At 41.3% G+C, this 23,639-nt stretch overlaps 1 protein-coding gene across 15 annotated transcripts in view; it reads left to right on the top strand.

Annotated features, from left to right (window-relative positions):
- Positions 1-23,639, top strand: part of CELF4 (CUGBP Elav-like family member 4) — a 1,026,742-nt gene that overhangs the window by 587,214 nt on the left and 415,889 nt on the right. For all 15 annotated transcript variants that reach the window (XR_012798727.1, XM_075585050.1, XM_075585138.1 and 12 more), the window contains exon 3: positions 23,504-23,552. Coding sequence is in view for 14 of the 15 variants with exons in the window: in XM_075585050.1 (XP_075441165.1) it covers positions 23,504-23,552 (49 nt within the window). In the remaining variant the exon portion in view is untranslated. The remainder of the gene's footprint in view (positions 1-23,503; positions 23,553-23,639) is intronic.

Here is a 23,639-nt window from a genome sequence, read left to right as displayed (position 1 = left end):
TCTGCTTTAAAATGGTGTATGTTGTGGTATGATCTTTGTTTGAAAGAATGAGTCCCACAATGCGTGATTTGGCACTGGGGAGTGAAAAGAGTAAGGAGAAGGTAGTTGTATGGTAAACACAGTTCTGAAAGTTCTGATTCTCTTAACCCAATCTTTGCTCTGCTAAGCCTGCATAGATCTGCAGCCCTGCATTGGTTAAACAGACACTGCAGTCCTCCTAACAGACATCCAGACTTCAAAATATAGGTTTTTAGCAGAGAGAGAAAAACAGGCTCAAATTCATTGCCAAACTTTGCTTTCTGTTTCATAAATCTGCTCAAATGAAGACAAAAAGGCAAAATCTGACTTCATGCAGTAAGTTTCCATATTTAGATATATCCAGTGTGGGGTGACTAAGGCTGCAGACAGAAGGGATGTGAGGGAGTATCAGTATGCCTAGAGCTCCTCTCACTGGTACAGTTAATGGATTAAACTAGGAGTCGCACCAGGAAAGATAGACGTGACAAGATCTGCACAATGTTCAGAGTTGTACACAGTACTGGATCCTGGTAGCAACAAGATTGCACATTGCATACAATACCTTATTCATAGAAACATTCACTGACACCATTTCTCTGCCTTGTTCCTCATGTTCCTATAAAACCTTATTTGGCTGCTGCACTTTCTGTTCTGTGCCTTTGAGTCTTGCTCAGGCATTTTTTTCAACTCTTCCACCTCTGCCGGGAGTTAATTCCATGCGATCACTACCACTTTAATGAAGAATTACTTCAGTCACCAGCTTCAATCCAGAGTTGTTTCTGAAAGCCTCTACCATACAGCCCTCCTCCAGGGTAACCATTTTAAAGTCATTTAGCTACTGTATAGGAACATACACAGTTCCAATACCAGGTCAAACCTTCAGACCAGGTGGGCCCTCAAGCCCAGTTCATATATATATATTTATATATATATATATATATATATATATATATATATAGCCTATAGGGAACCATGTTAAAAATGGTTTTTGAAGCAAAAGGTGGCACTGTGTGCTCATTTGCATGTAATTCCCCAGAATCCCTTGCTGCAGTGGAAGTGCTGTGTGCTGGGTGATAATGGTGAAAGGCGGGGTTGCAGACCTGCCTAAGACATGCAGATGAGCCTACAGTTGTATTTACATTTATATATATATATATATATATATATTTACAGTGTTCGACAAACCTATACATATGCACGCTCCGGGCGAGTGGATTTCACATCGTGGCGAGCTCCTATTGGCCCAAGCATCACACGTGTGGTACAGGCATACCCCGCATTAACATACGCAATGGGACCGGAGCATGTATGTAAAGCGAACATGTACTTAAAGTGAAGCACTACCTTTTTCCCACTTATCGATGCATATATTGTATTGCAATCGTCATATTCGTGCATAACTGATGTAAATAACGCATGTGTAACAGGCTCTATAGTCTCCCAGCTTGCTCACAGCTTCGGTACAGGTAGGGAGACAGATTGCTGTTCAGGACCTGCAGACAGGCTCATGCGTGAGCTGCCGTTTGCCTATTGAGCTAGATGTACTTACTCGCGAGTGTACTTAAAGTGAGTGTACTTAAACCAGGGTATGCCTGTACTATGTTGTGAGTAGATTTTTTGTTTGGTGAGTAGATTTTTTGGTGATTCTTACCATGTTCTATTGTGCTGGGTGTACTCATTCTAATATCAGTAGCACTTTATAGTGACAAATCCCTTCATCTGCTTTGAGATATGACTGTTCCCTGTAGAAATTGACAGCAGATATGGACACTGAGCCTTCCTACCCTAACAATGATGCCTAGCCATCTAAAGCTTTCGTGGGCAACCCCAGTCCTCAAGGGCCATCAACAGGTCAAGTTTTCAGGATATCCCTGCTTCAGTACAGGTGGCTCAATCAGTGGCTCAGTCTCCATTAAAGAAGTATTTATGTATGTCTTTATTTATATAGAGCCATTAATGTACATAGCGCTACACAGCAGTAATATAGGTGACAATCATATAAATAATACAAATACCAGATCGTGGGAATAAGTGCTTCAGACATAAAAAGTAACATTAGGAAGAGGAGTCCTTGCTCCGTAGAGCTTACAATCTAATTGGTAGGTAGGGAGAACATACAGAGACAGTAGGAGAGTGTTCTGGTAAGTGCGTCTGCAACAGGCAAGGTTTATGTATGACATAAACCACAGTGCTATTCATATGCTTAAGGTGGGTCTTAAAGGTGGATAGAGTGGGTGCTAGTCGGGTATTGAGGGGAAGGTCATTCCAGAGGTGCGGGGCAGTCAGTGAGAAAGGCTTAAGGCGGGAGAGGGCTTTAGATACAAAGGGGGTAGAGAGAAGACATCCTTGAGCAGAACACAAGAGTCGGGGTGGTGCATAGCGCTCTCCTTGGCTTACAAACCTACGGAAGAAATATGTTTCAACAAAATAGATGTTGCTTAAAAACATAATTCTTTCATGATTGTTAAAACAGAAAGCAACCTGTATTCTGTGACTTTTAAAAACAGAGGCGCACCTGAAAACTAATAAAACGCAAGACGCCAGCACCAGATAACGAGAAATGTACAGTATTGGTATTGGCAGACACGGTGGAAGAAACGCTCCTTATTTGACAATATTGTCTCAGCCCTAGTTCAGTCTCTTTCTTCCTGGGCTGACACTGGCTTTATCTCTTCCTCTGTCCAGCAGAAAGGCTGCAGACAATGTTTCATTATTCATAACACAATGTGGTATTTCTCCGGCTTTTAAAATTTGGGACACAAATGCCTTTTTTTTTCCTCTCCATTTGGTACGCCGCACACACTGCATATTATCCATCTCCTTCCAATGTAATTTATCTTTATTAAGCACTAATTTATGGCTTGTATGCTGTGGAAAGATTGGTACTTTGAGGGCTCACAGTGACAGGGCTTATTTAGAATGGGACATGGTTAAGCTAAATGAAGGAAAAAATAATGTATTTGTCTATATACAGTAAGTGGATGTGACTTTTCTGTTTTGTATTTTTTTTTTTAATTATTATTCTTCCTTAGATACTAATGGAAATGTACTGTCTGTAGGAATATACATTTCTGAGCACCACTGCAGGTTGTAGTTAGATGAAGATAAAACATTGAGTGTATATGACATGCAAAATGCTCTGGTTTCAGGGACAATGTTGAAAGCAAACTTTTCTCCAGTAGTCTTTTGACATCTTTTTAAAATGGGCTATTTCTGGGGAAATGTGGATTTTTAACAACAGGAAACTCCAACTATGCAGACCCAGCGGATTTTATATATACTTTCTATATGTAAAGAAAGCACGAGAGAGGACTGTGCTGTTTCAGATACATATATACTTTCTATATGTAAAGAAAGCACGAGAGAGGATAGAGCTGTCTCAGATACACTTCCCTAGAAGAAGTAGAGAATCCGTGGGGTGCCTATAGATCCAAGCCTGGGACACAGTATGTACATACTCTGCCTTACGGTCTAAGTTCAAGTCCCTGCCGTTGTTTAGCCACCGGAACATCTCTCCGCCAGCCACTCCGCCGCCAAGATAACCCCCGAACCTTACCCTAAAAACCCATCATCTAAACCCCTGATACTAAATATCTTAACACCCCTAAGACCCCTTACATTAAGCCCTTACCTTAAACCCCTTATCCAAAACCCTTACCCAAATCTCCTACCCTAAAAACCTTAACCCCTTACCGTAATCCCCCAACCCTAAAAACCTTAACCCTTTACCCTAAACCCTTACCCTAAAAGCCTAACTCTAAAATCCCTGCCCTTTACCCCCTACCCTAACCGCTTAACCCCCTTAAATTAATTTACCTTATTGGCGAAAGGGCCGGCGGAGCGGCTGCGGTGAAACTTGGTCGCGATTCCCTGGCTTCGCATTTGAGCAACAGCTTTTAATTTGACTGAATTCATTTGCACAGTAAATGAGTTTTTATCCCGATGTGGGATAAAGTTTGGTGTCTTTAAAGCCGGATCCTTATTACCTTGAACAAGTCACATCGCCTCCATGAGTCTCACACACCCCACTGTGAGCTCTTTGGCACAGAGGAGGGCAGGGCCGGGGGCATTGTCAGCGCGATATAAGAAACACAGATACCAAATAGGTACCTCTACTGTACATAAGGAAGATATGTAATGAAGGTAAAAAGCAGAGATGGACCACAGCTGGGAATCCTCATCCAAAATTGGTTAACCCCTTCACTATCAGAGGGCAGTGTTGAATGTACTAGAGCAGGGGTGCACAAACGTGTCCCCCTACGCCCCCCTGCCTGCTACCCTCTCCTGCTCGCGCCCCCCCCCCCCCCCTCCTTATCTTGCCTTCGGCGTAAAATGACGTCGCAGGTTCACGTGACGTTACGTTGCCTTGGCAACATGACATCACGTGACCCCCACGGCGTTATTGGATGCCGCGTTGCCATGGTGACACGTCGCTGAAGACAAGGTAAGGGAAGTTGCCAAGGCCTCACGCAATCCCCCGGCATTTCATTTAAATGCCTTGGGGGAAGAGCTCGGGACCTCTGCAACCGCCCGCACCCTCCCCCCACCCCCCCCGGAAAGATCTCCTGTTTGCACCCGTGCACTAGAGAACCACTACTTTGTATATCAAAAATTCAAAGTACCGCTTCATTTAATTTACATACCCAAAGTATCAGTACTCTTTATTTACACACTTGCAGTCCCATCTTTTTTTTTTTCAAGAGAGACTTTTTTGACAGCCTGTCAACGTATTGCTTTATATTATAAATACAAAAAGCGAGATTTTACCATCTCTTCCATTGTTTAATAAGTCGAACGTTTATTTGAAAATCGGACACTGCGTCACTACTTCTTGAGAAGCCACTTTTGAGCACCGCCAGAGTGCTGCAGACATTCCTAATATTAGGATAAATAATAATAATAGCATGTTCTTGTATAGCGCTGCTAGTTATATGTAGCGCTTTACAGAGACATTTTGCAGGCACAGGGCCCTGCCCCGTAGAGCTTACAATCTATGTTGTTGGTGCCTGAGGCACAGGTAGATAAAGTGACTTGCCCAAGGTCACAAGGAGCCGACACCAGGAATTGAACCAGGCTCCCCTGCTTCAAACTCAGTGCCAGTCAGTGTCTTTACTCAGTGATCCGCTCCTTCTGCGTAGTGTTACAATATGCTGCATATTATTTCAGCAGTCACCATGTATGTATGCATATCTTTATTTATGTAGCGTCATCCTGGTACACAGCGCTTCACAGCACGTGACATAATAATATAACACATAATAAACATAAAAGTAACATTAGGAAAAGGAGTCCCTGCCCCAAAGAGCTTACAATCTAAGTGCTAAGTGGGGAGAACTTACAGAGACAGTAGGAGGGTGTTCGGGTAAGTGCGTCTGCAAGGGGCCAAGGTCAGTGCGTATGAGATGTACAGTATACAATATTACCACTGATGTCAGGGCTGCAAAATCTTGGGGCCCAGTTCAGTCTGTGCCTCTTACCATCCCTGTGGCCATACCTGTAGGGTGGTGGACGGAGCCGACCCAGAGGGGTCTTGACACAGATGTTAGGCCCCCATAGGAAGTTGGGATCGGGCTTCCGTGATCGCCAGCTGGCTGGACTCCCTACATCACGCCTCCACACTGCTCCCCAGTTTGGGGTTCCCCGGGCGGAGGGCACGGGCCTCGGTAAGCGCGGGGTCCCGGTGCATTCAAACCGGTGGCCCGATATTAACCTTAAACTGAGAATTTAGACTACAAAATTTTATTATCTGGCTTAATTACATTTCATGTGTTCTTGCAGTAATTTGTGACAGATCTACCGGGTATTATAACAAATTGCCATTAGAAACTGGACATAAGAGAATCCTGCTATTACTGTGGAAATAACTAATTGAGAAAAAAAAAAGATAATCTTTTTTTTCCTTCTTTTTCTCCATTTCACTAATAACAGCGGTCGGTGGAAAAGTTAATTAATTTCAGGCATTTTTTTTTTTTTTGTGCAAAGCCATAAAACAAAACATTGCACATAAGTTCAAACATGAACCTCGGCTAATCGAAAGAGAGGCGAAGACCTGACTAATAGGTATTAAGTTCCATTATATGGGCTCGGAGTCAATAAACATTAGGTTACCTTCATGGAGTGAGAAAATGGATTTATTAAAAAATCTTATCTGGAGGGTTTGAATTTCAATAGGATGGGAATTTGCATATTTTAACAATAACCTCCCATCATTCTGTCTGATCTGTGCTCAGTTGGCCATACCGATCACTTTATCTTGAATAGATTATCATCGGTTTAATAAACCCTTCATAATATGCAGGTATAACAATGGTACTTCGTGGTATAAAAGGAGGCATTAAAGTTCCTTTTTTTTTTCTGGGGGGATAGAAAAGAAAAAACGGCTTTCCTAACTAGTGATTAAGTTTATATCTTCATAGGTCCTCGTGCTGAATACATGATTAAAGAGGCTGTATTCTAGTTTCTCGTGGTGTATTAGCTTGTTAAGGCAGCGGTTTAGATCTGATGTCCTTTCAGATGAGACGGAACATTGTATGGTATACAGCAGCATGGGGAACGACAGCACGGCCCAGCTCTCCAAAGCACATTTCACTTGTACAATGGCAAAACCCAACCTAAGCAGAGACAGTCACCTGATAATTACACACCTCTAACCCCATCATTTGCATAGCGCTGCTATTGCTTAAGACCCATTCTGGCTCCCACACCTTACCGCCCTTTCAGTTTAACAGGCGATGAGGTGTCTTCTGACGTCGACAGATGTCTTACGGAATAGCAATGCTTAGTACAAATAGGCCCACATCTTGTCCAGCATGGGGGAGAGCAAGAAGCCATATGTAATGTGGGAGTAAGGTGGAACATGGGTTTTCTTTGTATGAAAATGAATACGCCTTCGTAATATTTGCTGCATATATTCCAACATACAGATGTTTGCTAACCTGGCCAAGATAAGATTGTGTGGTGGTTGCTTCTGCTAGACTATAAAATACAGCAGAATACAATGCTTAGCTATTCCATCCATATGTGCGAATGTGGCATTATGTTTTATGGTACATTATACATTTGAGTTTCTATTGTTTCGAGTTTCTTAATAAATTACCACCTTTTAAATAATTGTTATAAAGGAATTGCTGCCGTCAGTGTTTAATGGCAGTCGCTTTGTTGGATACCATGTATTTTCCCTTTGATCTTTTCTCTTGTACTCATGGAGTTGTCGGAGCTTTGGGGTTCGATTCACTCAGCTCCGTTAAATGAAGGCAGATCACGTAATGTGACCTAAAACAGGATAGCCTGTTATTTTCTCTGAGCTAACACCCACTAAGGTACAGTAGTTATCAGCAAAAGCAATGGCTGTAAATGAGTTTCTCAGTATAAATTATCATCACATTATTTCCGGTTAACGCTGTAACTCCCACCTACACGGAAATAGGTCTTATGCAAGAAAGAGAGACCAATATACGTATATATCTTATATAAGTAGATTAACCTATGCTCCATGTGATGAGATACATGTGAAATACTATATGCTTCAGTAAATATACTCACCTGCTATACCTGTTCAATACTGTTTGCTGAATATACACACGTGAGATACCTGGGAAATACTGTATGCTAAATATACACATCTGAGATACCTGGGAAATACTGTATTCTAAATTACCACACCTGAGAAATACTGTATGCTAAATATGCACACCCGATATATACATACCTTGGAAATAATGTATGCTAAATATACACACCCGATATATACATACCTGGGAAATACTGTATGCTAAATATACACACCCAATATATATACATACTTGGGAAATACTGAATGCTAAATATACACACCCGATATATACATACCTGGGATATACTGTGTGCTAAATATACAGTACACACCCGATATATACATACCTGGGAAATACTGTATGCTAAATATGCACACCCAATATATACATACCTGGGAAATACTGTGTGCTAAATATACACACCCGATATATACATACCTGGGAAATACTGTGTGCTAAATATACACACCCGATATATACATACCTGGGAAATACTGTGTGCTAAATATACACACCCGATATATATATACATACCTGGGAAATACTGTATGCTAAATATACACACCCAGGATGTCTGAAAAATACTGAATGCTAAATATACACAGGTGAGAAAAACTATATGAGAAATATACACCTGAGATACTTGGGAAATACTGTATGCTAAATTAACACACCTGAAATACTTATCACATATTGTATGCTAAATACAGTATACACATCTGAGATACTTATGACATATTGTATGCTAAATACAGTATACACATCTGAGATACTTATGACATATTGTATGCTAAATAAAGTATACACACCTGAGATAACTGTCAATACTGTATGCTAAATATACACACCTGGGAAATACTGATGTAGCTAACATTATTACATTACACTATATTACAGTTAACGGGGAACAAAGCGAGAAGTAACTTGAGAAGTAAATATCCCCTGCGTTAAAGAGATAACAATTTGTTTTCATTTTTATGCAAAAATATACACGCCCTATGTATCAAATGCATCAGCTCACAAGTCCAAGTATTGCTGCTGTAACTTCTGTACTGACCCAATCAATCTCTAGATCTCCTTTGCAGGAGCAAATTTAGTATTGCTGTTAGGGAGAAAAGCTGTGATCCGTGGCTCAACCTCACATAGACACGTCCAGGATTCTCCTCCACACTCGATACAATCTTGTCTCCAACACAAGTATCCAAAAGAAATATTGCATTTATTAGCAGAATAAGACAGAAATCAAAAAAACTTTTTGGGGTAGCCCCTTCATCAGGTGCTACTGACAAAGAGGTTAGCCCCGAAAACGTTATGTGATTTCTGTCTTAGGCTGAGTTTATAGTGGGGGTTACGGGGACGCGACAGCGTGACGTCAGCCATCGCCTTCCTACCGGAGACCAGAGATTGAGACCGGTGGCGCATGGCGGAGGCGTGGCCATGAGCGGTTCTCCCTCATTGACTGAACCGTTCATGTGCCCGTGGTGTCACCATTGAATCCATTGAAATCAATAGAATGTTGGTCTTTGATACATCTGGTGCAGTTTGTTTTGCCCCAGAATTGCACCACTTTTGCTGGGATACGTGGAGATAAATCTGGTGCAATTCTTTTCAATCACTATTGCCCCAGTTTGGCAGCTGCGAGACGTTGACAAATGGCCCCCAAAGTCTTCTGTACCCTAGAGCCTGGTCCATATCCAGAGATGACAGTGCCCCATCCCGGCGGTCACCTAGTTTCTTTAATATGACGTCAGTTATCCTGTATCTTGGTGATTGAAGGTACTGTAGCCCCTGTAAGTAAGAGCGGGCTACTTATCCTTCTCCTACTGGAATAAGCCCTGGTAAGGGCAGGCGCCAGTAGTAACCATGGGTTTTCCCCCTTCAAGCCCTGCCTGGAGTGATAGAGGAGGGGCCCCCTGACTCTGTGCAGGCCTAGACAGAGGGGAGGTCCTGATGACATCATGAGGGGCAGGGCTGAACTCTATTTAGTGGGCTGTTCTGTGTGTGTGGGAGTTCAGTTCTGAAAGCTGCCTGGTTGGAGTGGAGTGTCTGGCTTGAGAGTCAGAGTCTGAAGAGCAGTGTGTCTGGTCTATGCAGTGAAAGAACCGGCAACCTGAGAGTGCTGAGAGAGAGAGAGAGATGACCCTGTGAAGGCTGAGCGTTCAGCCTGTCAGTCTGTGGAGTTATGTCCTGCGAGCTGTGGAGTGACATGCAGGTCTGAAGTGGAGTAGGACCCAGCAGAGCTAATGAATGAACTGAGAGACCACGTGTAGAGTGAGAACGGTGCTTGGAGAAGATACTCAGAGCCCCTCTGAGTAGAGCGGACCGAACTATAGAGGTGGACCAATGCCCCTCACCCTAGTCAGAGGGTGAGGGGAAAGTCATCTAGCCTCACCCAGAGGGCCTACCCTGGGGGGAAGTGGAGGCAGGGGTATTGAGGCCCCATCCAGACCATCCTGCAGGGATACAGTCTGGAGCAGAAGGAGAGGAGAGAAGGAGGGATTACATTTGGGAACACTGCTTTATTGGAACTGCTGAAGTGTTACAAGACAATGAAGACATTGCTGCTGTTTTACATAAGACTGTGTGTGAGTTCTGGAGCATTCACCCTGGGACCAGGGTTCTTTCTCTGTAAGGGTCCTACCCCATATCCCTGGGGCTTATAGAGAAAGGAGGCGCTGCACCACTAAAGACTGAAGGCCATTACCCCAGAAGCCTGTCCTGTTGTCCCCAATACCAACGCGGGAGACTCAGGCCCTCCTGTTCCACGCAGGTATGCACCACCAAGTACATGTAGCCAGCCCTCACTGCACCCTAGATATGCTATCTGTGTCTGGGGGGGGGGGACATGAGTTACAGTACAATTTACAAAAGGGAGATAAGCCGATGAGAGAATGAAGAAGCTCGGTGTGCACTAACCTCATGCATTAAAAAAAAAAAAAATATATATATATATATATATATATATATATATATATATATATATACACACAGATATATACAGATGGTTATTCTTTCTGATTGTTGGATAGTGTGTGTGTGTGTGTATAGATAGATAGATAGATAGATAGATAGATAGATAGATAGATAGATAGATAGATAGATAGATAGATAGATAGATAGATAGATAGATAGATCGATAGATAGATAGATAGATAGAGTTCAGAATGAGTCATTTGACATTTTACTATGTGTCATAAAAACCTATTCCTCCTGTAGTGTTACAATTTACAATGTGAGTTTTATAGCTGCACAGAAAACCGGAAACTTGCACTTTGTTTTCTTTACAGTGGTACATGAAACTGTATACTGTACATTATATTACAGTTTCACATGGCTCTTACGCTCTGCACGTCTGAATCAAACAGGCACACATTGGTCGAAGTATGATTAAAAATATGGTTCTGTTTTTGGGGGGTTTGACAAAACTTGTTAAATACACTGCAATGTCTCCTTATTTTCTATTCAAAGAAAGCGGCAGAACTTATTTTTAACTCTTAAAAAAAAAAAACAAGTATTTTAAAACCATTGCTGAAAATGTTTCCCGACGTTTTATTTTTTCCCCCCAGCACATATGCTGTTGATTTTTCTGTCAGTCTTGTTCAATGATAAAGTAATCAGGTTTATTCAGACTCCTACACCATGTGAGATCAGGACATACACATACACCACGAATACCAGCCTGGAAGAACTTGCAATTACAAGTTTGGCGCCCGAGGTAGAGGGATACTGACTGATGTGGCCACCAAGGTCGCGGCCCGAGTTTGACCTCTGGGATCTTACACGGAAAGGGTTTATTTGGTAATGCTGACACCTTCCCATTCTTGCAATAATTAATGACTTTTCAAGTTTACCTTGATTTGAGGAAGATTTGAATTATTACTATCCTGATTGTGATTACGCCATTAGAGACGTTTGTGCAGCTTTGTAGACTAGCTCATACCTGTCTCTAAAAAGTACCCAAACCCTGGCCCTAACCGCCTAACCAGCTGGAGTGACCATATTTGTCCCGGCAAAAACCAGGACAAATTGTGTCATGTCATGTGCCGTCATTAATATTAAGCTGCCAGTTCCATGATCTTTCTGGAAGGGAAGTAATAGTGGGAAATACTGCAGTTTTCTTTTCGCAATAACCTACCGTGGGCAGCATCTGTTCTCTCTTTTTCCCTGTCCAAAAATGGTTCTTATCTTCCCAAATTCCCCCGATATGCTTAATTCATTAAAAGAAGTTCAGCGCTGAGCCTCTGTGGCAAAAGAGAACCCAGCAGGTGAAATGAATAATTTAAAGTTATTGACCTTCCATAACCTGGTATTATTGACCATAAATGATTTAGTTTTAAGTAAACCACCGAGGCCAAGATAAGTGACCTAAATCTGGCATTACTGTTGTTTCAAAGGACCATTTAATTACCAGCCACCTTCGCCCCAGCTTTTCAATATGGCTGCCACTCGATATCGTTAGAACTGAATATTAATGTAACCAAGCCTGTTGCTTTCTGTTTTTTTTATTACACAGTTGGTAGTGGGAGTCTCTGCCTGTATGTATGTCAGCCCAGGGGACATTATGGGAAAATCGCTAATGTGAAAATGATATCTTAAAGCCGGGAGGCATTAGAGAACGATGTGAGGTATTGAGCATGATCAGGCGGTAAATGCAGATCAGGCGCAATATCCGGCAGCCATCTTTGATGCAATTTCATTTCATTTCAACTTCAATATATATGGTGGGTTATTAACAAAAGTCTGCAGGCTGCAAAATCAGTGCAAAATCAGTGCAAACCCAGTGCAGAAGATCAGATTGGGCATTTAATTTTCTGAATGAATAAATATGTTGCTGCTTTATTTTACAGTTCTACGTCCAGGAGAAATTAAATACTTTCACTTGTGTTTCTACGCAGAATGTAGCTTTGTAAGTGCCTTCCCACCAATAGAGATTTAAGGTATAAATGTGGGAATGTCTTCAAAATGGCTTAGTGAAATTACTAGCTAAATTGGCTTCAATTTAGTGTGGGGTTTTGCGCATATGGGCCACACTTTGAGGAGATGGCAATATATAAAGGGTTGTTACCTGGATTATGGCTGATATGACGGCACATTGACTTTTAATGCTTGGCAAAAAAAACAAACAATTCAGACAGAAAAAAATGGCTAATTTTGCCTGGTTCATCAACTTTTGCAGAAACCTCCCAAATTCTCCAATTTTCTGAAAAACAGAAATGCATAGCTCTCCGTGAAGGCACTTTCATTGATCTTTTGGTTTTTCCAGAACAAGATTAGCTTTGTATTTAAAAAAAAAGATGAAAAACACAATTTATGCAGGATTTTTTTTTTGTTTTTTTTTAGAAACCCACAGTTGTGTATATAAGTTCCCGAGTTTTCGTTTGCACACCTAAACATTTGTCCAAATTATTCCAAACACAATAACCGAATCCGAGGATAAGCCTTTCTTGGTTTTTGGCTCATACTCACGACTGAGCCACTGATTGAGCCACCTGTGCTGGATCAGGGATATCCTGAAAACCTGACCTGTTGGTGGACCTCAAGGACTGGGGTTGGCCAACCATGGGCTTGTCCCATCACACTTCAACCAATAAAAGATGTCCCAAGTGTACTTTGATATAAAATATAAGAATAAAAACTGCTTGATATAAAATTTTAAAAAGGCTTGCTAATTGGTTTGATTAACACCAAAGTGCTTTTTAATATCGAACAGAGAGGATTGCTACTTTATTCCAAATAATCTTTGTCTAATACCCTTTTCTTTCTGACGGCCGTTCGAACGAGGATTTGTCAGAGTTTTGGCACTTCGAGCCGTCTTGTTTCTCGGAGATGGCTTTTCTCCCATGTTTAATCAAAATCCTGCTTGTTTAAGCATCCTCTTCTATTGAATTATGAAATAATAAAAACATTAACTCAATTTTGAGAGGAAATGCTGTGTTAGAGATAACTGTGCCTTGTGTACAGTATGCACCAACAACAAGTTTTCAATGCAGGGAGCGATGAATTATACTGGGACAAATGCACTCAAGGTATGTCGCTCCATTGTCTGAAAGCATTAGCAATGCCATACAGTATGGCGTAATGCAATTTAATATAATAATTCAAAAAGCCAGACAATGCCATGTTCTGAGACAAAGAACATATCCTTTCTTGACAAGGCGGCCTGATTATAGTCCTTGAATTACTGCTAATGCTTTGCAAAAGCAGCTGCAAAAATAAATAAATGCATCAGTTTGTTAATGAGGGATTAGGAGGCAAGGAGTTTGCAAAACACGTGTAATGTGATGTATGTTAAATAGATTGCTTTGCATGAAACTTTCCTAATGCCCCGGAGAATTGGCGTGAGTGACTGCTTTGTGGTCTGGCAATCATGTCCACTGACTGTCATGCACGCGGAAGGACTGCATGTGCTAATATGAATGCACTTCTGTTACCCAACGCATGTAATAAGTTATTAAGTACCTTTATGGCCTTGTTCTTCATGTAGCAACATCTGATTGAAAGTGCCTTGGGTTGAGCACACCATTATCAGCACTTTGTATATTAGCAGTGCAGAATACAATATATACAGTATGTACTGTGTATGTATGTATATATATATATATATATATATATATATATATATATATATATATATATATATATATATATATATATACATATACACATATATTATATATATACACACACATTTTAAGTTATGGTGGGTGAAAAAAGCAACAAGAAACCTCCACTGTATTGCAAATAGCAAATAAAAAGATTACTGTAACCTCCTGCTGTCTGGCCTTCCTGCCTCTCACCTGTCTCCCCTACAATCTATCCTAAACGCTGCTGCCAGAATCACTCTACTCTTTCCTAGATCCGTCTCAGCATCTCCCCTCATGAAATCCCTCTCCTGGCTTCCGATCAAATCCCGCATCTCATACTCCATTCTTCTCCTCACTTTTAAAGCTTTACACTCTTCTGCCCCTCCCTACATCTCAGCCCTAATTTCTCGTTATGCACCACCCCGACTCTTGCGTTCTTCTCAAGGATGTCTTCTTTCTACCCCCTTTGTATCTAAAGCCCTCTCCCGCCTTAAACCTTTTTCACTGACTGCCCCACACCTCTGGGATGCCCTTCCCCTCAGTACCCGACTTGCACCCTCTCTATCCACCTTTAAGACCCACCTTAAGACACACTTGCATAAAGAAGCATATGAATAGCACTGTGGATATTCTGAACACATGATACATAAAGCTTGGCCCCCTGCAGACGCACTTACCAGAACTCCCTCCTACTGTCTCTGTACGTTCTCCGTACCTACCAATTAGACCCTAAGCTCCTCGGGGCAGGGACTCCTCTTCCTTAATGTTACTTTTATGTCTAAAGCACTTATTCCCATGATCTATTACTTATATTATCTGTTATTTATTTGTTTACCACATGTATTACTACTGTGAAGCGCTATGTACATTAATGGCGCTATATAAATAAAGATATACAATACAATACAATACTTGTGACCACATTCACATGTGAGCACATTCACATGTCTTAGGCAGGTCTGCAGCCTGGTGCATGGTGAGATGTGCAGTAGCACGGTGAGAAGTGCAGTAGTACAGTATGGTGAGAAGTGCAGTAGCATAGTGAGAAGTGCAGTAGTACAGTATGGTGAGAAGTGCAGTAGTACAGTATGGTGAGAAGTGCAGTAGCACGGTGAGAAGTGCAGTAGTACAGTATGGTGAGAAGTGCAGTTGTACAGTATGGTGAGAAGTGCAGGTATACAGTATGGTCAGAAGTGCAGTAGCATGGTGAGAAGTGTAGTAGTACAGTATGGTGAGAAGTGCAGTACCACAGTATGGTGAGAAGTGCAGTAGCATGATGAGAAGTGCTGTAGTACAGTGTGGTGAGAAGTGCAGTAGTATGGTGAGAAGTGCAGTAGCATGATGAGAAGTACAGTAGTACAGTGTGATGAGAAGTGCAGTAGCATGGTGAGAAGTGCAGTAGCATGATGAGAAGTACAGTAGTACAGTGTGGTGAGAAGTGCAGTAGCATGGTGAGAAGTGCAGTAGTACAGTATGGTGAGAAGTGCAGTAGTACAGTATGGTGAGAAGTGCAGTAGCATGATGAGAAGTGCAGTAGTACAGTATGGTGAGAAGTGCAGTAGCATGGTGAGAAGTGCAGTAGTACAGTATGGTGATAAGTGCAGTAGTACAGTATGGTGAGAAGTGCAGTAGCATGGTGAGAAGTGCAGTAGTACAGTATGGTGAGAAGTGCAGTAGTACATTATGGTGAGAAGTGCAGTAGTACATTATGGTGAGAAGTGCAGTAGTACAGTATGGTGATAAGTGCAGTAGTACAGTATGGTGAGAAGTGCAGTAGCATGGTGAGAAGTGCAGTAGTATAGTATGGTGAGAAGTGCAGTAGCATGGTGAGAAGTGCAGTAGTACAGTATGGTGAGAAGTGCAGTAGCATGATGAGAAGTGCAGTAATACAGTATGGTGAGAAGTGCAGTAGCACACAGTTGTCGGTATATTATCTTCCATTATAATGAATGTAAAGTGGTATAATCACTACAAAACTTTGTATCTAGACTACATTGAACTCATAAACTTGTGACTCAAGACCAACACCCAATAATCTACAACCATTGCCATGCTGAGTTACTACTATCGCATAAATGTGTATATTATCAAATGCATCATTAGAAGAAAGTATCATAATACACATTTACCAACACCATATGATCAAACTATGGATACTACTGGTAGTAGCGTATTGTGTTCTCAGACAAATGCTTGGCTCAGCTTACCACTCTAGTGAAGAAGGCGTCAAGCTTCTCCTGGCCACTGCCTGAGCTGGACAGGTGAGCCTGCTCAGAGAATCAATCATCATATTTATTCTAATTGTATTGTAATAGTCCCTTGAGAGCTCAGTTCAAACGAGCTTGACATTATTAAAATTTTAATGCTCCATTTTCATAGCTGAATGAATATTTAAAGAGTATGTCCCGGTCTTAAGTTATGATGATGAAGAAATTAATGGAATGTCTTGTTTAATGCATCGGTACGTGTTGACGCTGAAGAGGAGAAAAAAAGGAGAGAGTGTTTGGGCATAATTAGGGGGAAGAAGTAGACATGGCAACACATTAATCTTAAAGAATAGGGCCTGTGAGATGACTCTCAGTGGAGTTTATACAGGGAATATGTCTCGTGAGGTAAGAGACAGTGACTGACCATAATCAGGTAGCACGGTTACTGCAGCAAAGAGTTCCAGAATGGCTTTGGGTTTACCTTAGTGTTTTTCACAGCTTTGTAATCTTTCAATTCCTATTGACATACTTCCCCAGTCCTTTTTTAGCATGAAAACTAATGGCATTGACATTTAATTGGCACAGTGAGGTGGTTTAAATATGCATTTCTTAGCATTAATGCATCAAACAGATTTTCATCTGCTGTATTTCCCTCAATGGATCTGTGAGCAATATGGGGAGGGGCAATGAAGTGGATCAGTGACAACTATATACTGGAAAATCCCATAAACCTTAAGAGATGTCAATATGAGGCAGACCAATTATAGACCAATTGATCTATTTTATCCAGGATCCAGTTTCCAAGAGTGGTCACTGGTCAGCAATCAGCATTGAGTGCTTGCAGGGATATCGGCAAACTGGGGGATCCCTGTGTCAGAGCCCTCAGTTCCACCCATCCCTGCTGCCAGTAAATTACAGCTATCCGTTGGCTCTGTTTCCAACAGTTTCAGCCAGTTATGTTTCTTTATATTAAATTGAGAGAGACTTCAACAGCTTTTTCTATGCAGATTGAATAAAGCGGAGGCTCCAAAGTCAGCTTACCGAATGCCACGGTCTACTAGGACTGCGACCATGTGATCGCTGGGGGTAGCGCGGGCAATTGTGACGAGACCCCATTGACTTTACCTAAATGGCATAAGAGCCCTTGGTGTGCTGGAAATAATGACGTGCAGGAACAGTCGTAAGGTCACCCAATGATCATCTAACAGATCTTCTTTGTTTGGTTTACACGTAGTAAATACCGTATGTGATCAATCCCCTTCCCCCCCCCCCCAACTACTGTAATTAGCCTAAGGTTTAGAGCAGTGGTTTCCAACCTTCGTTTGTTTAAGAAACCCTAAGTGAAATTCTGAGGAACCCCCAACCATCTCTAATAGCAACTCTGAGATCAGATACATTGTAAGGAACCTCAACCCTTTCTAATAGCAATGATGAGGTCAGATGCATTGTAAATTCTTCTGTATTTGTTACAATTTTCAATTGACCAGAAAATTGCAGGGAACCCTTTAGGGATGCCCGGGGAACCCAAGAGTTCCTAGGATCCATGGTTGAAAACACTGGTTTAGAGATTCAACCAGTCAGAGCAGGAAATAGGCAACGGAGCTCTCCAATGCTCTGACACCTTGGTACACATACAGGTAGTCCTCGTTATCCAACGTTTCACTTTACAATCAATGGCATATCCAACGCTTTACAATGCAACCCAAAGGGCCATTTTTCAACGCTGTAATGCGTTATCTGACGCCTGAATGTGTTATCCAACGCTCACCGCCACTGATTAACATGGGACTCACTTTACACCGGTTTCACTATCCAACGCTACTTCCAGAACGGATTCCGTTGGATAACCGAAGACTGTCTGTAGATGTAGAATCACAGTCCACAGAAAGCAGATACAGTGTTTGTTAAATATAAGTAGTCAGGAGTTATAGAGCTTAGGAGTACAGTCAGCTTTGTTTCCATTTACTACTCAACATTTTTGGAAGTTTTCTGGATTGGACCAAAACCTTTGATTTAAACACAGCATTGATATGCTTGTGATCATAAGTTGGGAGTAGCTCAGATAGTTGGTTGTAGCCAAAGTTTGTGAGAGTGAATGGGAAACACCCTGCAGAAATGCAGAACACAGCACTGTCAGATTTATTTGAAAGCAGCTGAGCAGAGTTTGCATCAGTGTGGCTGTCTGAGCCTTGCTGGAAGCGCAATAAATTAAAAGAATGTACAAGTACTTAGAATTCAAAGCCAAATGGTTTGCAGCTGAACCCGAGCTGAACCCCTGGCCTTTCTGTATATCCATATCTAGTGGATACGTAAAGCGGAAAGAAGAATCGATACTTAGATGGATGGATCATGATGTGATTCATGTGATATATGGAAAAAAACCTTTTGTATAGGGGATTGCCAGCCACACTAATTCATTGGGGAAAGACCTGGCGTTGTGAGTGATTTGATTTGTATGGGTCAGGCCCTTCCAGCTCTGTGATATTTTCTCATACTTCATAAAAAGACGTACTGTATGTGGTAGCTCTCAGTTGCTTTAATCAATACCTGTCCTGGTAGTCTACAGCAGCAGTTCTAGCTATAGGTTGACAAAGCAGCAATGTTTTTAGGGGGTCCTTCACTAACCTGTTTTCTCACCTATTCCTGAAACAAACCCCATTATTTACACACACAAATGGGTTGGGTTTACTTTAATTTGCATAGAGGTACAGTAAAAAAAAGTTTACAGAAACGGGGGTAATGGACATACTGTATAGTTGAGCATTTCAAATACTTGGTCCAGGAAGGAAACATCTTTCAGAGAAGGAGCCTCAGGGCAAATGGGTCTATGTATCTGCATAGAGCAAAGAAAGTTCTGACACAGCGCTCCGGTTTTTGGAGCAAAGCTGCGGCCTAGGTAAGATCTGTTTCTTACATCTGATGCAGAATGTTACACTTACACCCTTCACAGACGGAGGATTGGGGGGTGGCAAATAAAAGGGAAACAGAGACGCACAGGAAGACCCAGAATGTGATAGATCTCATTATAATCTGTGCATGATGCAACTATCCCCAAATCCTCCTACTGACTCTCCCCAAGGTGCATGCTGGGGCAGAGACGCAGGATGTGATACATCTGATTATAATCTATGCCCCATGTAACTCCCCCAACTCCTCATACTGACTCCCCCCAAGGTGCATGCTGGGGCAGAGACGCAGGATGTGATACATCTGATTATAATCTGTGCCCATGTAAATCCTGCCCAACTCCTCCTACTGACTCTCCCCAAGGTGCATGCTGGGGCGGAGACGCAGGATGTGATACATCTCATTATAATCTGTGCACCATGTAACTCCCCCAACTCCTCCCACTGACTCTCCCCAAGGTGCAAGATGGGGCAGAGACGCAGAATGTTATACATCTCATTATAATCTGTGCACCATGTAACTCCCCCAACTCCTCCCACTGACTCTCCCCAAGTTGCAAGATGGGGCAGAGACGCAGAATGTTATACATCTCATTATAATCTGTGCACCATGTAACTCCTCCCCAACTCCTCCTACTGACTCTCCCCAATGTGTAAACTGGGGTAGATGGGGCAAAATTGGAGTGAAATGCTTTGACACTTAGGGGCAGGGTGAAAATGGTGTTGGTTTTGCTCCAAACTTGCCTTGATACATAATCCCAAAGGGTCATGCTAAGAAGATGAAAGCGGAAATACATTTTTTTACTTACTGTAGAGATGTAGATATTTTGAACAGCCTCACAAATGGAGTTGTTTGTGGAAAAAGTCTGCAGCTTTTATTACTATTTTAAATAACAAACATTCTTCAGAGGGAGAAATCAGACAAACAACAGCTTCCCTGACATGACATGTACTGTATGTCATCATTTTAGGTTTGTGTAATAGCTTTTTTAAACATGTACTGTACCCCTAAAATGAACTCTAAAAGCACAATGCAAGGCGCATTAACCCCTTCAATGCCTCAAGCACTATATTGTCAGTAGCCCAACAAGGTAGCATTAATCCAATGTTTTATCATAAGTGTATATATATATATATATACACACACATCATTATTTTATTTTTGAGAAGGAGATCTCATAGAGAATGTCTCCTTTGTCCAAAATACGTACAAAATCCATAAAAAAAATAAAACAAGAACTGGCATTCAACTGTAACTGTCCAGAAACACAATATAGTGCAGTCTCGGTGGAAAGTGAGGACTGCAAAATCCCTCGCAGTCCATTCTCCGACAATTAAAAGTCCATATTTCAATCTACACCCATGCACCACCTCGTCACTTGCAGATCCTTCCTCCTTCGCAAAAACTCAGAGCGGGAGATCTTAATTACTTCCCTTTCAGCGTTCCACCCGATAATTAGTGTATTTCATGTCAAGATGATCTCAATTTTCATTACGGGCACTGGACTCCATAAAAAATTTAAATTGTCAAGTGCATCAATTAGGATGTACTGTACTATCGATTTCATTTCTTTTAACTCTTGCAGAGCTCTGTAAATGCGTTGAAGGCATTTCCAGCACTGAAATCACACGGTTTGTTTGCTGTTCTCTACATAGTTTATTTCCTTGTCAGAGTGATCTTTACTCGCTTGCACACAGTTTCTTACTGATTAGCTTCTGTTCTCTCTCTTTGAATGTGTGGCTTTTAATTTAATTTATTTGTATACAAATGTTTTACCCGGAAGTGATACTTTGAGAGTTACCTCTCGTTTTCACATATGTCCGGGGCACAGAGTTATGATAACAATACATGGTTACATTAAATGAACAGGGTTATACATGATATATAAAGACAGTTCATAAACAGTTAAAGATCATTTATATTATAGGCGTATGTAGCAGTTACAGACCAGATTAATATGTGAGACAGCTTTGGTTTTGAAAGAACTGGTGGCGGCTGTGAGAGTCTCTGGTAGATTGTTCCAGTTGTGAGGTGCACAGTAAGAGAAGGAGGAGCGGCCGGATACTTTGTTGAACCTTGGGACCGTCAACAGTCTTTTGGAGTTAGATCTCCGGTGATAAGAGTTATGTGCGGTCGGTGGGAGGAAATTGTTCAGAATGCATTTGCGAAATTGTAAGTGTTTTATCCCCAAATTCGATTCACCAAGTCTCAAAGGGATAATAATGTTGCCAAATTATTACCAAGCTGGGAGCAAACCATTGTTGTGTGTTTATGGTTTCCATCCAAAACAAAAGAACATACAAAAGAGCATGTACTGTACACAAAAATATATTTTTTAAGCGTGCTAATAGCCATTGGTGTGGCCACACCACTTTACACAGTACAAAGAACAGCCAAAAGGTTGACGGAGGAATAGCACGCCATGGTTGTTTTTTTGCAGTGTTTATAGTCTCGGCATTAATCAAATCTAGCGATTTAAAAAATGTCATAAATCCGCAAGCGAATCTAGTGAGTTTAAAGAATTTAGCAAATTAGCATGTTAAACTGATGCAGCGCTTTGGCAAATCGCTTGGGAGCTCAGCCCCGGCTTTTATCGAGACTCAGAAAGGGCAAATTTTACCTGGTTCACAAACTCAAGGGAAAGTTTTACACATCTCTAAACAGAAACCAACTACCAGAGGTGGAAATATAGCTATTGCGGATATGCTGAGAGTAGACCAAGAAGATGTTGACATGGATAAAGTATAGATTCCTGGTGGGATCTGTGAGATTATTTTAATGGATCAGTTTGGAAGCTCTATAAATGCATTGGGTAACTTTTGGCTATGTTGAAAAGTGCATCAAATCATGTAGGGTGCATTCTGATAACCCAATTTTAACCTTCTATAAATCTTTTGAAGCTTTGTTTATAGGCTTTAATGTATGTATTGTACAGTGAATATTTGTGGAGATGCAGTAATTGGCTATTGTAACTTAATATATATGGACATGTCCTTTAACTAAAGAAGCACAATACTTAGTAAGATTTTCTCGCTAAATATATTTCTCTCTGAAACTCATACTTACATAGTCTCCGATCTGGGAAAAATATATATTTGGAATGCATGGTAACAATTTTTAAAATGTTCTGTACAAGGGATAAGTATGTGTTTCTGTCTTTTGATTAAATGAATCGGTCTTTGTGTAACTTGTATGGGTCATTAAACTCAATTAACTTGTAACAAATTTGAGTTGCAATAAAAATGGTAACATATCTGCTATGAATATTCAGAAAATTCAGTCCGTGCATGTGGTATAGAGTGTCAACTTCAACCCGCAAACATTGCATTTATTTATTTTGTGTATCTTTTGTCTATGTTGAAAAATGCATCAAATCCTTTAGGGTGCATTCTAGGATAACCCAATTTTAACCTTCAATAAATCTGTTGAAGCTTTCTACATAAACTTTATTTGACCTTTTTTTTAATACCAACTTTCTTAGGTGCTGAAGATTTGTAGAGGTTTTTTTTTATTTTTTTTAGTTTTTCTGGGTCTTTTTGTAGATTTATTGTTTTTGATAATACTTTAATGGACCAAAAAGAGAGTACCGGTAATTGATGGGCTCATCATAGGTAACATTATGGTTTACAGAGCTTTTAAAAGCCAACGTGAAGGAGAAACCTGGGCAGTTTCGAAACCTCTGTAAACTCGAATCCTATGTATGAAGAACACCATCTTTGATCATGGTGCATAGTTGACCTTTCACCCTTGGCCAGGTCACTAAAGAAACCTTTGCTGTAACTGATGCTCCTTGTGACTCTCAGCTGCTCTCTGCATGTCCCCATGGGAAGGAGAAGTCTCATGACGGCAGCTGCAGAGCATCTCTGAGACTCTTCACCCAGAGGGAGTCACAAACCTGCGGGGAGCATCTTCAAAGGTCTCTATGTTAGGACGGATTGGGAATTTCTGGACACTCTTTAGGAGGCCCGGACGGTTGACTGACATTTCAGGAAGTCGTCTGGTCTTTACAGAAACTTTGGCCAGATGCCTACAGCAAATGTAGCCTTCACCAATACAGATGTAGAAAGCTCATCCTCTGGTGGGATGTTCTGCAATATTCCAACAATGATGTTGTATGCATCATATGACCTACAACTGTGAACTATATCAAACAAGTTTTGGAAGATTTTGCACTTTTAATCACCTGTGCTGTTAACGACTCTAATGTGGCTCCTCTTTCATGTTTTTTTTTCAGATGAACAGACCAATCCAGGTGAAACCAGCGGACAGTGAGAGCCGAGGAGGTATAGTTGTCTACATTGCTCCTAGCTTTAGCGCTAAGTACAAGGATTGCCTTGTGAATTTTGTCATGCAATGTGCTCATCAATTAG

The sequence above is a fragment of the Ascaphus truei genome, chromosome 1 (assembly GCF_040206685.1).
Source record: "Ascaphus truei isolate aAscTru1 chromosome 1, aAscTru1.hap1, whole genome shotgun sequence".
In the NCBI taxonomy this organism is placed as follows: domain Eukaryota; kingdom Metazoa; phylum Chordata; class Amphibia; order Anura; family Ascaphidae; genus Ascaphus; species Ascaphus truei.
The sequence above is the reverse complement of the archived record's forward strand: the minus strand, read 5'-3'. Positions and strand labels throughout refer to the sequence as shown.